This window comes from Coregonus lavaretus (assembly GCF_964263955.1).
Source record: "Coregonus lavaretus genome assembly, contig: HAP1_SCAFFOLD_315, whole genome shotgun sequence".
Classification (NCBI taxonomy): domain Eukaryota; kingdom Metazoa; phylum Chordata; class Actinopteri; order Salmoniformes; family Salmonidae; genus Coregonus; species Coregonus lavaretus.
The window spans coordinates 86041-101693 of NW_028165262.1; the positions used below are offsets into that span (position 1 = coordinate 86041).

Sequence of the window (15653 nt, forward strand, 5' to 3'; positions counted from 1 at the left end):
CAGTAACGTGGTACTGTCTCTATATGGTGACTGGTAATGAGACAGCGTGTCAGTAACGTGGTACTGTCTCTATATGGTGACTGGTAATGAGACAGCGTGTCAGTAACGTGGTACTGTCTCTATATGGTGACTGGTAATGAGACAGCGTGTCAGTAACGTGGTACTGTCTCTATATGGTGACTGGTAATGAGACAGCATGTCAGTAACGTGGTACTGTCTCTATATGGTGACTGGTAATGAGACAGCGTGTCAGTAACGTGGTACTGTCTCTATATGGTGACTGGTAATGAGACAGCGTGTCAGTAATGTGGTACTGTCTCTATATGGTGACTGGTAATGAGACAGCGTGTCAGTAACGTGGTACTGTCTCTATATGGTGACTGGTAATGAGACAGCGTGTCAGTAACGTGGTACTGTCTCTATATGGTGACTGGTAATGAGACAGCGTGTCAGTAATGTGGTACTGTCTCTATATGGTGACTGGTAATGAGACAGCGTGTCAGTAACGTGGTACTGTCTCTATATGGTGACTGGTAATGAGACAGCGTGTCAGTAACGTGGTACTGTCTCTATATGGTGACTGGTAATGAGACAGCATGTCAGTAACGTGGTCCTGTCTCTATATGGTGACTGGTAATGAGACAGCATGTCAGTAACGTGGTACTGTCTCTATATGGTGACTGGTAATGAGACAGCGTGTCAGTAACGTGGTACTGTCTCTATATGGTGACTGGTAATGAGACAGCATGTCAGTAACGTGGTCCTGTCTCTATATGGTGACTGGTAATGAGACAGCGTGTCAGTAACGTGGTACTGTCTCTATATGGTGACTGGTAATGAGACAGCATGTCAGTAACGTGGTACTGTCTCTATATGGTGACTGGTAATGAGACAGCGTGTCAGTAACGTGGTACTGTCTCTATATGGTGACTGGTAATGAGACAGCATGTCAGTAACGTGGTCCTGTCTCTATATGGTGACTGGTAATGAGACAGCGTGTCAGTAACGTGGTACTGTCTCTATATGGTGACTGGTAATGAGACAGCGTGTCAGTAACGTGGTACTGTCTCTATATGGTGACTGGTAATGAGACAGCGTGTCAGTAATGTGGTACTGTCTCTATATGGTGACTGGTAATGAGACAGCATGTCAGTAACGTGGTACTGTCTCTATATGGTGACTGGTAATGAGACAGCGTATCAGTAATGTGGTACTGTCTCTATATGGTGACTGGTAATGAGACAGCGTGTCAGTAACGTGGTACTGTCTCTATATGGTGACTGGTAATGAGACAGCGTGTCAGTAACGTGGTACTGTCTCTATATGGTGACTGGTAATGAGACAGCGTGTCAGTAACGTGGTACTGTCTCTATATGGTGACTGGTAATGAGACAGCATGTCAGTAACGTGGTACTGTCTCTATATGGTGACTGGTAATGAGACAGCGTGTCAGTAATGTGGTACTGTCTCTATATGGTGACTGGTAATGAGACAGCGTGTCAGTAACGTGGTACTGTCTCTATATGGTGACTGGTAATGAGACAGCATGTCAGTAACGTGGTACTGTCTCTATATGGTGACTGGTAATGAGACAGCATGTCAGTAACGTGGTACTGTCTCTATATGGTGACTGGTAATGAGACAGCGTGTCAGTAACGTGGTACTGTCTCTATATGGTGACTGGTAATGAGACAGCGTGTCAGTAACGTGGTACTGTCTCTATATGGTGACTGGTAATGAGACAGCATGTCAGTAACGTGGTACTGTCTCTATATGGTGACTGGTAATGAGACAGCGTGTCAGTAACGTGGTACTGTCTCTATATGGTGACTGGTAATGAGACAGCGTGTCAGTAACGTGGTACTGTCTCTATATGGTGACTGGTAATGAGACAGCATGTCAGTAACGTGGTACTGTCTCTATATGGTGACTGGTAATGAGACAGCATGTCAGTAACGTGGTACTGTCTCTATATGGTGACTGGTAATGAGACAGCGTGTCAGTAACGTGGTACTGTCTCTATATGGTGACTGGTAATGAGACAGCGTGTCAGTAACGTGGTACTGTGAGTCTCTGTTGGCGTCCTAGCCAGTCCTCACCTGTCTCTGTTGTAGCCCACCTCAGCTGTGGCGTTGGGAGAGGGGATGAGGAGATCCACTACTCCGGTCTCCAACTCCTACACAGGAAAAGGAAACAGGCGTCAGTCTCACAAGATATCCTGTCCACAGCCTGTCTCTAAATAATATCACTTTTCTGACTCTTTGTTAGTTGAACATTTCAGGAAACTAGTAAATTCCTCTGGTAAAGAAGTTTGGATAAACTCTGAATAATAGACATAAGAACATACTGCTGACACCACAAGGAAATGACTTCAGGTTGAGACTGAGGCTTTGTTCCCATATCCAAAATAGCAAACCACTTAGAATGTATTGGGTATTGGGCATGCTAGTATGGATATGAGAATGTAGCCTGAAACACACCAGTGATAAAATAAACTTAGCTGATGTTTTATAGAAACCTGGGGCCACATGTATCAAGCATCTCAGAGTCTGAGTTCTGATCTAGGATCAGGTTCCCGCCTGTCCAATAACCATATTCAGAGTCGGAGTTCTGATCTAGGATCAGGTTCCCGCCTGTCCAATAACCATATTCAGAGTCGGAGTTCTGATCTAGGATCAGGTTCCCGCCTGTCCAATAACCATATTCAACACGATCTAAAAGTCTAAATCGATCCAAGAGCAGCACTCCCACTCAGACGCTTGGTGTTTACGGTCCCTGATCAACTGACTGTAAACTGTTGTGTCACTAATTCTACTGTTACTATCCCACTACTATTTCTAATACAATCACTAATTCTACTGTTCCTATCCCACTACTATTTCTAATACAGTCACTAATTCTACTGTTGCTATCCCACTACTATTTCTAATACAATCACTAATTCTACTGTTACTATCCCACTACTATTTCTAATACAGTCACTAATTCTACTGTTCCTATCCCACTACTGTTTCTAATACAGTCACTAATTCTACTGTTACTATCCCACTACTATTTCTAATACAATCACTAATTCTACTGTTACTATCCCACTACTATTTCTAATACAGTCACTAATTCTACTGTTACTATCCCACTACTATTTCTAATACAGTCACTAATTCTACTGTTACTATCCCACTACTATTTCTAATACAGTCACTAATTCTACTGTTCCTATCCCACTACTGTTTCTAATACAGTCACTAATTCTACTGTTACTATCCCACTACTGTTTCTAATACAGTCACTAATTCTACTGTTACTATCCCACTACTGTTTCTAATACAGTCACTAATTCTACTGTTACTATCCCACTACTGTTTCTAATACAGTCACTAATTCTACTGTTACTATCCCACTACTGTTTCTAATACAGTCACTAATTCTACTGTTACTATCCCACTACTGTTTCTAATACAGTCACTAATTCTACTGTTACTATTCCACAATTACTATGACACCTCTAACTGTAAACTCTACCGTAACTGACACCTCTAACTGTAAACTCTACCGTAACTGACACCTCTAACTGTAAACTCTACAGTAACTGACACCTCTAACTGTAAACTCTGTAACTGACACCTCTAACTGTAAACTCTACCGTAACTGACACCTCTTAACTGTAAACTCTACCGTAACGGACACCTCTAACTGTAAACTCTACCGTAACTGACACCTCTAACTGTAAACTCTACCAATACTGACACCTCTAACTGTAAACTCTACCGTAACTGACACCTCTAACTGTAAACTCTACCGTAACTGACACCTCTAACTGTAAACTCTACCAATACTGACACCTCTAACTGTAAACTCTACCGTAACTGACACCTCTAACTGTAAACTCTACCGTAACTGACACCTCTAACTGTAAACTCTACCGTAACTGACACCTCTAACTGTAAACTCTACCAATACTGACACCTCTAACTGTAAACTCTACCGTAACTGACACCTCTAACTGTAAACTCTACCGTAACTGACACCTCTAACTGTAAACTCTACCAATACTGACACCTCTAACTGTAAACTCTACCGTAACTGACACCTCTAACTGTAAACTCTACCGTAACTGACACCTCTAACTGTAAACTCTACCCTAACTGACACCTCTAACTGTAAACTCTGTAACTGACACCTCTAACTGTAAACTCTGTAACTGACACCTCTAACTGACACCTCTAACTGACACCTCTAACTGTAAACTCTGTAACTGACACCTCTAACTGACACCTCTAACTGACACCTCTAACTGTAAACTCTACCAATACTGACACCTCTAACTGTAAACTCTACCGTAACTGACACCTCTAACTGTAAACTCTGTAACTGACACCTCTAACTGTAAACTCTACCAATACTGACACCTCTAACTGTAAACTCTACCAATACTGACACCTCTAACTGTAAACTCTACCAATACTGACACCTCTAACTGTAAACTATGTAACTGACACCTCTAACTGTAAACTCTACCGTAACTGACACCTCTAACTGTAAACTCTGTAACTGACACCTCTAACTGTAAACTCTACAGTAACTGACACCTCTAACTGTAAACTCTACAGTAACTGACACCTCTAACTGTAAACTCTGTAACTGACACCTCTAACTGTAAACTCTACAGTAACTGACACCTCTAACTCCCGACCGGGAGACTCATGGGCGGCGCACAATTGGCCCAGCGTCGTCCAGGGTAGGGGAGGGAATGGCCGGCAGGGATGTAGCTCAGTTGATAGAGCATGGCGTTTGCAACGCCAGGGTTGTGGGTTCGTTTCCCACAGGGGGCCAGTATAAAAAAAAATAATAATATGTAAGTCGCTCTGGATAAGAGCGTCTGCTAAATGACTAAAAAATGTAAAAAAAAAAAATGTAACTGTAAACTCTGTAACTGACACCTCTAACTGTAAACTCTACAGTAACTGACACCTCTAACTGACACCTCTAACTGTAAACTCTACCGTAACTGACACCTCTAACTGTAAACTCTACCGTAACTGACACCTCTAACTGTAAACTCTACCGTAACTGACACCTCTAACTGTAAACTCTACCGTAACTGACACCTCTAACTGTAAACTCTACCGTAACTGACACCTCTAACTGTAAACTCTACCGTAACTGACACCTCTAACTGTAAACTCTGTAACTGACACCTCTAACTGTAAACTCTACAGTAACTGACACCTCTAACTGACACCTCTAACTGTAAACTCTACCCTAACTGACACCTCTAACTGTAAACTCTACCGTAACTGACACCTCTAACTGTAAACTCTACCGTAACTGACACCTCTAACTGTAAACTCTACCGTAACTGACACCTCTAACTGTAAACTCTACCGTAACTGACACCTCTAACTGTAAACTCTACCGTAACTGACACCTCTAACTGTAAACTCTACCGTAACTGACACCTCTAACTGTAAACTCTGTAACTGACACCTCTAACTGTAAACTCTACAGTAACTGACACCTCTAACTGACACCTCTAACTGTAAACTCTACCCTAACTGACACCTCTAACTGTAAACTCTACCGTAACTGACACCTCTAACTGTAAACTCTACCGTAACTGACACCTCTAACTGTAAACTCTACCGTAACTGACACCTCTAACTGTAAACTCTACCGTAACTGACACCTCTAACTGTAAACTCTACAGTAACTGACACCTCTAACTGACACCTCTAACTGACACCTCTAACTGTACTGTAGTTATAATGTTACTATACCTGGCACATCTCAGTGATTGTGTCATCAAACACCCCTCCAGCATCGTCGGCCCCCTCCCCCACCAGCTTGACCTTCCAGGCCCTGGACGGCAGCCGCAGGTCAGACGCATTCAGCTTGACCACCTGACGGGCTATCTGCACAAAGATGGGCTTACACTTACGACCCCTGGACAGAGAGAGAGGAGGAGAGAGAGAGAGAGGACAGACAGAGAGAGAGAGAGAGAGAGAGAGAGAGAGAGAGAGAGAGAGAGAGAGAGAGAGAGAGAGAGAATAGAGAGAATAGAGAGAGAGAGAGAGAGAGAGAGAGAGAGAGAGAGAGAGAGAGAGAGAGAGAGAGAGAGAGAGAGAGAGAGAAGAGGATGGAGAGAGAGAGAGAGAGAGAGAGAGAGAGAGAGAGAGAGAGAGAGGGAGTAGAGAGAGAGAGAGAGAGAGAGAGAGAAGAGGGATGGAGAGAGAGAGAGAGAGAGGGGGAGTAGAGAGAGAGAGAGAGAGAGAGAGAGAGGGAGTAGAGAGAGAGAGAGAGAGAGAGAGAGAGAGAGAGAAAGAATAGAGAGAGAATAGAGAGAGAATAGAGAGAGAGAGAGAGAGAGAGAGAGAGAGGATGTAGAGGAAAGGGTAGAGGGTGAAAAAGGGAGACAGAGAACTATTAGTTCAATCTCAATGTAACATATACACACTGCATGTCCTACTGCCTTAACCACCAGACATCTGAAGCTGTGGAACACCATCAACCATCAACTGTCAGATCACTACATTTATTTGGGTTTTCAAAGAGACTTTTAAGACTATTTGTAATGAAAAGCGCTATGAAACAAAACATCTATAATTATTCTGACGTATTACTACATTTCTACTACTCCAGGATGCTGGACATACCGTGTGGAGATCCTCTTGACAGTGATCTGGGGTCCGGTAGTTCTTCCCTGTACCATAGTCTTCCCTATGGACCTCACCATGGGGAGAGTATAGACCCTGGGGGGCCAGCAGGGGCCTCAACTGGCCCTGGACGATGCCCCATGTCCCTGTGTTGTAGTGGGATGCACAGCTCTGAGGAATGAGTCAGATGTATTAATCATAATGGACAGTCAATACAGGATTATACAGTAAAAGGGACACATGCTAATGTATCCGAGGACATTACACTGGAGGAGATAGCGATGTGTGTGGTGAGGTGAGGTGTGTGGTGAGGTGAGGTGTGTGGTGAGGTGTGTGGTGAGGTGTGGTCAGGTGTGTGGTGAGGTGTGGTGAGGTGTGTGGCGAGGTGTGTGGTGAGGTGTGGTGAGGTGTGTGGTGAGGTGTGGTGTGTGGTGAGGTGTGGTGAGGTGTTCGGTAAGGTGTGTGGTGAGGTGTGGTGAGGTGTGTGGTGAGGTGTGGTGTGTGGTGAAGTGTGTGGTGAGGTGTGATGAGGTGTGGTCAGGTGTGTGGTGAGGTGTGTGAGGTGTGTGGCGAGGTGTGTGGTGAGGTGTGGTGAGGTGTGTGGTGAGGTGTGGTGTGTGGTGAGGTGTGGTGAGGTGTTCGGTAAGGTGTGTGGTGAGGTGTGGTGAGGTGTGTGGTGAGGTGAGGTGTGTGGTGAGGTGTGTGGTGAGGTGTGGTGAGGTGTGTGGTGAGGTGTGGTGAGGTGTGGTGAGGTGTGTGTGAGGTGTGGTGAGCTGTGGTGAGGTGTGTGGTGAGGTGTGGTGAGCTGTGGTGTGAGGTGTGTGTGGTGAGGTGTGTGTGGCGAGGTGTGTGGCGAGGTGTGTGGCGAGGTGTGTGGCGAGGTGTGTGTGGTGAGGTGTGTGGTGAGGTGTGTGGTGAGGTGTGGTGAGGTGTGTGTGGTGAGGTGTGGTGAGGTGTGTGTGGTGAGGTGTGGTGAGGTGTGTGTGGTGAGGTGTGTGTGGTGAGGTGTGGTGAGGTGTGTGTGGTGAGGTGTGTGTGGTGAGGTGTGGTGAGGTGTGTGGTGAGGTGTGTGGTGAGTATGTGTGTATGTGTGTGTGGTGAGGTGAGGTGTATGTGTGTGTGTATGTGGTGAGGTGTGTGTGTATGTGTGTGTGTGTATGTGTTGTGGTGAGGTGTGTATGTGTATGTGTGTGGTGAGGTGAGGTGTGTGTGTGTGTGTGTGTATGTGGTGAGGTGAGGTGTGTGTGTGTGTGTGTGTGTGTTGTGTGTGAGGTGAGGTGTATGTGTGTGTGTGGTGAGGTGTGTGTTGGGTAGTGAGGTGAGGTGTGTGTGTGTGTAGTGAGGTGAGGGTGTGTGTGTTGAGGTGAGGTGTGTGTGGTTGAGGTGTGGTGAGGTGTGTTGGTGAGTATGTGTGTATGTGTGGTGTGTATGTGTGTGGTGAGTTGAGGTGTATGTGTGTGTGTATGTGGTGAGGTGTGTGTGTATGTGTATGTGTGTGTGTGTATGTGTGTGGTGAGGTGTGTATGTGTATGTGTGTGGTGAGGTGAGGTGTGTGTGTGTGTGTGTATGTGGTTGAGGTGAGTTGTGTGTGTGTGTGTGTGTGTGTGAGGTGAGGTGTATGTGTGTGTGGTGAGGTGAGGTGTGTGTGTGTGTGTGAGGTGAGGTGTGTGTGTGTAGTGAGGTGAGGTGTGTGTGTACCTGGTTGTTGGGGCTGAGGTTGAGTAATCTCCATGATGAGTACATGAGGTCAGAAAAGTGGTAAAGTATGCGTAGCCTGGCCCGGACTGCTTCCATGCTGACCTCTCTCAGACAGCTGAACTGGGGAGGTACTGCTACGGCAGCCCTAGCTGGAGGGGGACCGAGGAACCTGGAGAGGAGAGGGAATAAAATAAAGATGTCAAAGACAGAAAGGGAGGGAGAGAGGGAGGGAGAGAAGAGAGAGGGAGAGAGGGAGAGAGGGAGAGAGGTAGGGAGGGAGAGAGAGAGAGAGGGAGGGGAGAGAGAGGGAGGGGAGAGAGGGAGAGAGGAAGGGAGGGAGAGAGGGAGAGAGGAAGGGAGGGAGGGAGAGAGAGAGAGAGAGAGAGAGAGAGAGAGAGAGAGAGAGAGAGAGAGAGAGGGAGGGAGGGAGAGGGAGGGAGAGAGGGGGAGAGAGGGAGAGAGGAAGGGAGGGAGAGAGGGAGTAGAGGGAGGGAGAGAGAGAGAGAGAGGGAGAGAGGGAAAGAGGGAGAGGGAGAGAGGGAGAGGGAGAGAGAGGGGAGAGAGAGAGAGAGAAAGAGGGCGAGAGAGAGAGAGAAAGGGGCGAGAGAGAGAGAGAAAGGAGGGAGAGAGAGAGAGAAAGAGGGAGAGAGGGAGAGAGGGAGAGAGGGAGAGAGAGAGGGAGAGAGAGGGAGCGCCGAGAGAGAGAGAGAGAGAGAGAGAGAGAGAGAGAAAGATAGCGAGAGAGAGAGAGAGAGAGAGCGAGAGAGAGAGAGAGAGAGAGATAGAGAAGAGAGAGAGGGAGCGCGAGAGAGAGAGAGAGAGAGAGAGAGAGAGAGAGCAAGAAAGATAGCGAAGAGAGAGAGAGAGAGAGAGAGAGAGAGAGGGAAAGAGGGAGAGGGAGAGAGAGGAGAGGGAGAGGGAGAGAGGGAGAGGGAGAGAGAGGGAGAGAGAGGGAGAGGAGAGAGAGAGAGAGAGGCGAGAGAGAAAGATGGCGAGAGAGAGAGAGAAAGGGGGCGAGAGAGAGAGAAAGAGGGGAGAGAGAGAGAAAGAGGGAGAGAGGGAGAGAGAGAGGGAGAGAGAGGGAGCGAGAGGAGAGAGAGAGAGTAGAGAGAGAAAGATAGCGAGAGAGGAGAGAGAGAGCGAGAGAGAGAGAGAGATAGAGAGAGAGAGAGAGAGGGAGCGAGAGAGAGAGGAGCGAGAGAGAGAGAGAGAGAGAGAGAGAGAGAGAGAGAGAGAGAGAGAGAGAGAGAGAGAGAGAGAGAGAGAGAAGAGAGAGAGAGAGAGAGAGAGAGAGAGAGAGAGAGAGAGAGAGAGAGAGCGAGAGAGAGAGAGAGAGAGAGAGAGAGAGGGAGGGAGAGGGTGGAATAATTTTAGAATCCAATCATGATCAATCTCTTCACCCAGATACCATCCCCTAGGTCCTAGGTTTATGTTATCACACTATTACATTATGACAATGAGATAAGAACACAATCGATTTCAACAAACACACGTTGGAATTAGTACCTGTCCATGAAACACTCAACAGGTACAGAGTCTATGTCAGTTGACGTCATGCGTTTAAGACTGAAGTAGAGAGACTGCCTGCCTGCCTGCTGTGTGTGTGTGTGTGTGTGTGTGTGTGTGTGTGTTACCTGGAGCCCGTGGAGGGACAGAGGGAGCGGTCCAGGCAGCTGAGTGACAGCGACCAGCAGAGATCTGGTTAATGTTCTTCCCCTGTAGTGATGCCACCAGGGTGGGCTCTCTCACATGGCTGGTGTGGCCCAGACCCAACTAGGAGACAGGGAGAACAGAGAAACAGATTAAGACCCAACTAGGAGACAGGGAGAACAGAGACACAGATCTAGACCCAGCTACAACACACAGAGAAACAGATCTACACCCAGCTACAACACACAGAGAAACAGATCTAGACCCAGCTACAACACACAGAGAAACAGATCTAGACCCAGCTACAACACACAGAGAAACAGATCTAGACCCAACTACAACACACAGAGAAACAGATCTAGACCCAGCTACAACACACAGAGAAACAGATCTAGACCCAGCTACAACCCACAGAGAAACAGATCTAGACCCAGCTACAACACACAGAGAAACAGATCTAGACCCAGCTACAACACACAGAGAAACAGATCTAGACCCAGTTACAACACACAGAGAAACAGATCTAGACCCAGCTACAACACACAGAGAAACAGATCTAGACCCAGCTACAACACACAGAGAAACAGATCTACACCCAGCTACAACACACAGAGAAACAGATCTAGACCCAGCTACAACACACAGAGAAACAGATCTAGACCCAGCTACAACACACAGAGAAACAGATCTAGACCCAGCTACAACACACAGAGAAACAGATCTAGACCCAGCTACAACACACAGAGAAACAGATCTAGACCCAGCTACAACACACAGAGAAACAGATCTAGACCCAGCTACAACACACAGAGAAACAGATCTAGACCCAGCTACAACCCACAGAGAAACAGATCTAGACCCAGCTACAACCCACAGAGAAACAGATCTAGACCCAGCAACAACCCACAGAGAAACAGATCTAGACCCAGCTACAACACACAGAGAAACAGATCTAGACCCAGCTACAACACACAGAGAAACAGATCTAGACCCAGCTACAACACACAGAGAAACAGATCTAGACCCAGCTACAACACACAGAGAAACAGTATCAGTGAGCTACTCAACTCATATTGGATGAACCAGAATCAGTTTGTTTGCCATTCCACAAGTGTAGGAATTTGTCTTTATAAGAAAAGCCCTCACAAGGTAGACATGCACAATAAACACAGTACAATGACAGAGAGAACTGGTGCTAAAAAGTGTGTGTGTGAACCTGTCAGTGTGTGTACCCGTCCCAGTGTGTGTGTGTGTGTGTGTGTGTGTGTGTGTGTGTGTGTGTGTTTGTGTGTGTGTGTGTACCCGTGTGTTGTATCCTACCTGTCCCTCTGAGTTGCTGCCCCAGGTATAGACCTCTCCAGTGGAGGAGAGGACCAGTGTGTGTACCCGTCCCAGTGTGTGTGTGTGTGTGTGTGTGTGTGTGTGTGTGTGTGTGTGTGTGTGTGTACCCGTGTGTTGTATCCTACCTGTCCCTCTGAGTTGCTGCCCCAGGTATAGACCTCTCCAGTGGAGGAGAGGACCAGTGTGTGTACCCGTCCCAGTGTGTGTGTGTGTGTGTGTGTGTGTGTGTGTGTGTGTGTGTGTGTGTGTGTGTGTGTGTACCCGTGTATTGTATCCTACCTGTCCCTCTGAGTTGCTGCCCCAGGTATAGACCTCTCCAGTGGAGGAGAGGACCAGTGTGTGTACCCGTCCCAGTGTGTGTGTGTGTGTGTGTGTGTGTGTGTGTGTGTGTGTGTGTGTGTGTGTGTGTGTGTACCCGTGTATTGTATCCTACCTGACCCTCTGAGTTGCTGCCCCAGGTATAGACCTCTCCAGTGGAGGAGAGGACCAGTGTGTGTTCGGCCCCCACTGCCACATCCTCTATAAACACGTCAGACAGAGCTGGCACCACCTGGGGACGGTTGTGGTTCCTGGCCCGGCCCTCCGGTAGCCCTATCAGTCGGTCTGGAGACAGGGGGGGACACAGGAGGGTTGACGAGGAGTGTACTGGGTTACAAAGACACATTCTGTATCTGGAGGCTGCATCTTCAACAGTATTGGAAGTCACATTCTGTATGTTATGCTATGTCTAAAGTAGAAAGAATATTTATGGCAAGAATCAAGATAGATGATGAACTGTAGAACTACAGTAACAGACAACACTGTGAGAGAATATAGTTTTTTCCTCCGCACGTTCTATTCTATAATATTCATATGTTAACTGTTGTTAACTGAATAGTATGCATGCAGCGTATCGTGTCCATACCTTGTCCGAATGTGTACACGTTGCCATCTTTGGTGAGAGCAACAGAGAACTGAGTTCCACAGGACACCTTCTTGATACCAATTCCACAGAGAACGTCAACCTTCTGTGGAACACAGAAACAGCTATCTGAATCACCTTCACTCACCAAGTACATTTACACAGAACTGGAATATGACTTGGTGAAGTGGTGCTGCCAGGGACAATATACAGAATATACAGACAGAATATACAGACAGAATATACAGACAGAATATACAGAATACACAGACAGAATATACAGAATATACAGACAGAATATACAGAATATACAGACAGAATATACAAACAGAATATACAGAATATACAGACAGAATATACAGAATATACAGACAGAATATACAGACAGAATATACAGACAACACACACCAAACTTTCTCATTCATTTCCCTTCCTCTCCTCAAAACTGAGAAACAGACAGTCAACACTACTGTACATACCTGAGGTGAGGAACAGACAGTCAACACTACTGTACATACCTGAGGTGAGGAACAGACACAGTCAACACTACTGTACATACCGGAGGTGAGGAACAGACAGTCAACACTACTGTACATACCTGAGGTGAGGAACAGACAGTCAACACTACTGTACATACCGGAGGTGAGGAACAGACAGTCAACACTACTGTACATACCTGAGGTGAGGAACAGACAGTCAACACTACTGTACATACCGGAGGTGAGGAACAGACACAGTCAACACTACTGTACATACCGGAGGTGAGGAACAGACAGTCAACACTACTGTACATACCGGAGGTGAGGAACAGACACAGTCAACACTACTGTACATACCGGAGGTGAGGAACAGACAGTCAACACTACTGTACATACCTGAGGTGAGGAACAGACAGTCAACACTACTGTACATACCGGAGGTGAGGAACAGACAGTCAACACTACTGTACATACCGGAGGTGAGGAACAGACAGTCAACACTACTGTACATACCTGAGGAGAGAAACAGACAGTCAACACTACTGTACATACCGGAGGTGAGGAACAGACAGTCAACACTACTGTACATACCGGAGGTGAGGAACAGACACAGTCAACACTACTGTACATACCGGAGGTGAGAAACAGACAGTCAACACTACTGTACATACCTGAGGTGAGGAACAGACAGTCAACACTACTGTACATACCTGAGGTGAGGAACAGACAGTCAACACTACTGTACATACCTGAGGTGAGGAACAGACAGTCAACACTACTGTACATACCTGAGGAGAGGATTTGGCGGTAGAATTCCCCAGTCCCAGTTTCCCGTAGTCGCCGTCTCCGAAGGCCCAGACCATCATTCCATCGGCAGAGACGGCTACAGTGTGATTCAGACCACACGCCACCTGGGACCAGAAAGAACCAGGGTTCTGGGTCAGATACACGTCAAAAATGGTCCAATACTTGAGCTGTGCTTGATGTAGTTTACCTGGCACAACGGAACCAAATACTTTCAGTGAGAGTGTTTTTTTTTTTTGCTGTTACATTGTGACTGTTGTTTATCTCACCTGTCCAACCTGGTATCCCTCCAGTGATGTGACTGTTGATTATCTTACCTGTCCAACCTGGTATCCCTCCAGTGAAGTGACTGTTGATTATCTTACCTGTCCAACCTGGTATCCCTCCAGTGATGTGACTGTTGTTTATCTCCACCTGTCCAACCTGGTATCCCTCCAGTGATGTGACTGTTGTTTATCTCCACCTGTCCAACCTGGTATCCCTCCAGTGATGTGACTGTTGTTTATCTCACCTGTCCAACCTGGTATCCCTCCAGTGATGTGACTGTTGTTTATCTCACCTGTCCAACCTGGTATCCCTCCAGTGATGTGACTGTTGTTTATCTCACCTGTCCAACCTGGTATCCCTCCAGTGATGTGACTGTTGTTTATCTCACCTGTCCAACCTGGTATCCCTCCAGTGATGTGACTGTTGATTATCTCACCTGTCCAACCTGGTATCCCTCCAGTGAAGTGACTTTCTCAGGCAGTTTCTTGTTGGAGGTGTTTCCCAGACCCAGCCTGCCATAGTCCCCGTTACCAAAGGAGAACAGCTTCCCATCAGCAGTCACCACCGCTGAGTGCTTGAACCCACAGGACATCTGACAACAAAAGGGAAACGTTGATGGAAATGGGAACAAATCAAAACAAGAGGCTTTTTTTATTTTTATTTTATTTTGCAGATAGAAGGGAAATGTGTAGAACCAACACATTCCTCTATTCCAAATGAATAGTGCAATATCTTGTCAGCTTCTGTTGTATATCTGGTCTAGATCTATCTGTCAGCTTCTGTTGTATATCTGGTCCAGATCTATCTGTCAGCTTCTGTTGTATATCTGGTCTAGATCTATCTGTCAGCTTCTGTTGTATATCTGGTCTAGATCTATCTGTCAGCTTCTGTTGTATATCTGGTCTAGATCTATCTGTCAGCTTCTGTTGTATATCTGGTCTAGATCTATCTGTCAGCTTCTGTTGTATATCTGGTCTAGATCTATCTGTCAGCTTCTGTTGTATATCTGGTCTAGATCTATCTGTCAGCTTCTGTTGTATATCTGGTCTAGATCTATCTGTCAGCTTCTGTTGTATATCTGGTCTAGATCTATCTGTCAGCTTCTGTTGTATATCTGGTCTAGATCTATCTGTCAGCTTCTGTTGTATATCTGGTCTAGATCTATCTGTCAGCTTCTGTTGTATATCTGGTCTAGATCTATCTGTCAGCTTCTGTTGTATATCTGGTCTAGATCTATCTGTCAGCTTCTGTTGTATATCTGGTCTAGATCTATCTGTCAGCTTCTGTTGTATATCTGGTCTAGATCTATCTGTCAGCTTCTGTTGTATATCTGGTCTAGATCTATCTGTCAGCTTCTGTGGTATATCTGGTCTAGATCTATCTGTCAGCTTCTGTTGTATATCTGGTCTAGATCTATCTGTCAGCTTCTGTTGTATATCTGGTCTAGATCTATCTGTCAGCTTCTGTTGTATATCTGGTCTAGATCTATCTGTCAGCTTCTGTTGTATATCTGGTCTAGATCTATCTGTCAGCTTCTGTGGTATATCTGGTCTAGATCTATCTGTCAGCTTCTGTTGTATATCTGGTCTAGATCTATCTGTCAGCTTCTGTTGTATATCTGGTCTAGATCTATCTGTCAGCTTCTGTGGTATATCTGGTCTAGATCTATCTGTCAGCTTCTGTTGTATATCTGGTCTAGATCTATCTGTCAGCTTCTGTTGTATATCTGGTCTAGATCTATCTGTCAGCTTCTGTTGTATATCTGGTCTAGATCTATCTGTCAGCTTCTGTTGTATATCTGGTCTAGATCTATCTGTCAGCTTCTGTTGTATATCTGGTCTAGATCTATCTCCTGGACAT

At 46.1% G+C, this 15653-nt stretch overlaps 1 protein-coding gene across 1 annotated transcript in view; it reads right to left on the bottom strand.

The window, feature by feature from the left end:
* The window catches only part of LOC311116059 (putative E3 ubiquitin-protein ligase HERC1), a 233569-nt gene that overhangs the window by 14840 nt on the left and 203076 nt on the right, over nt 1–15653 (bottom strand). The window contains 11 exon segments of the mRNA XM_084191189.1: nt 2100–2176; nt 5778–5943; nt 6654–6754; nt 6756–6824; nt 8352–8488; nt 8491–8520; nt 9986–10124; nt 11776–11945; nt 12247–12349; nt 13511–13633; nt 14230–14385. Coding sequence (XP_084047315.1) covers nt 2100–2176; nt 5778–5943; nt 6654–6754; nt 6756–6824; nt 8352–8488; nt 8491–8520; nt 9986–10124; nt 11776–11945; nt 12247–12349; nt 13511–13633; nt 14230–14385 — 1271 coding nt within the window.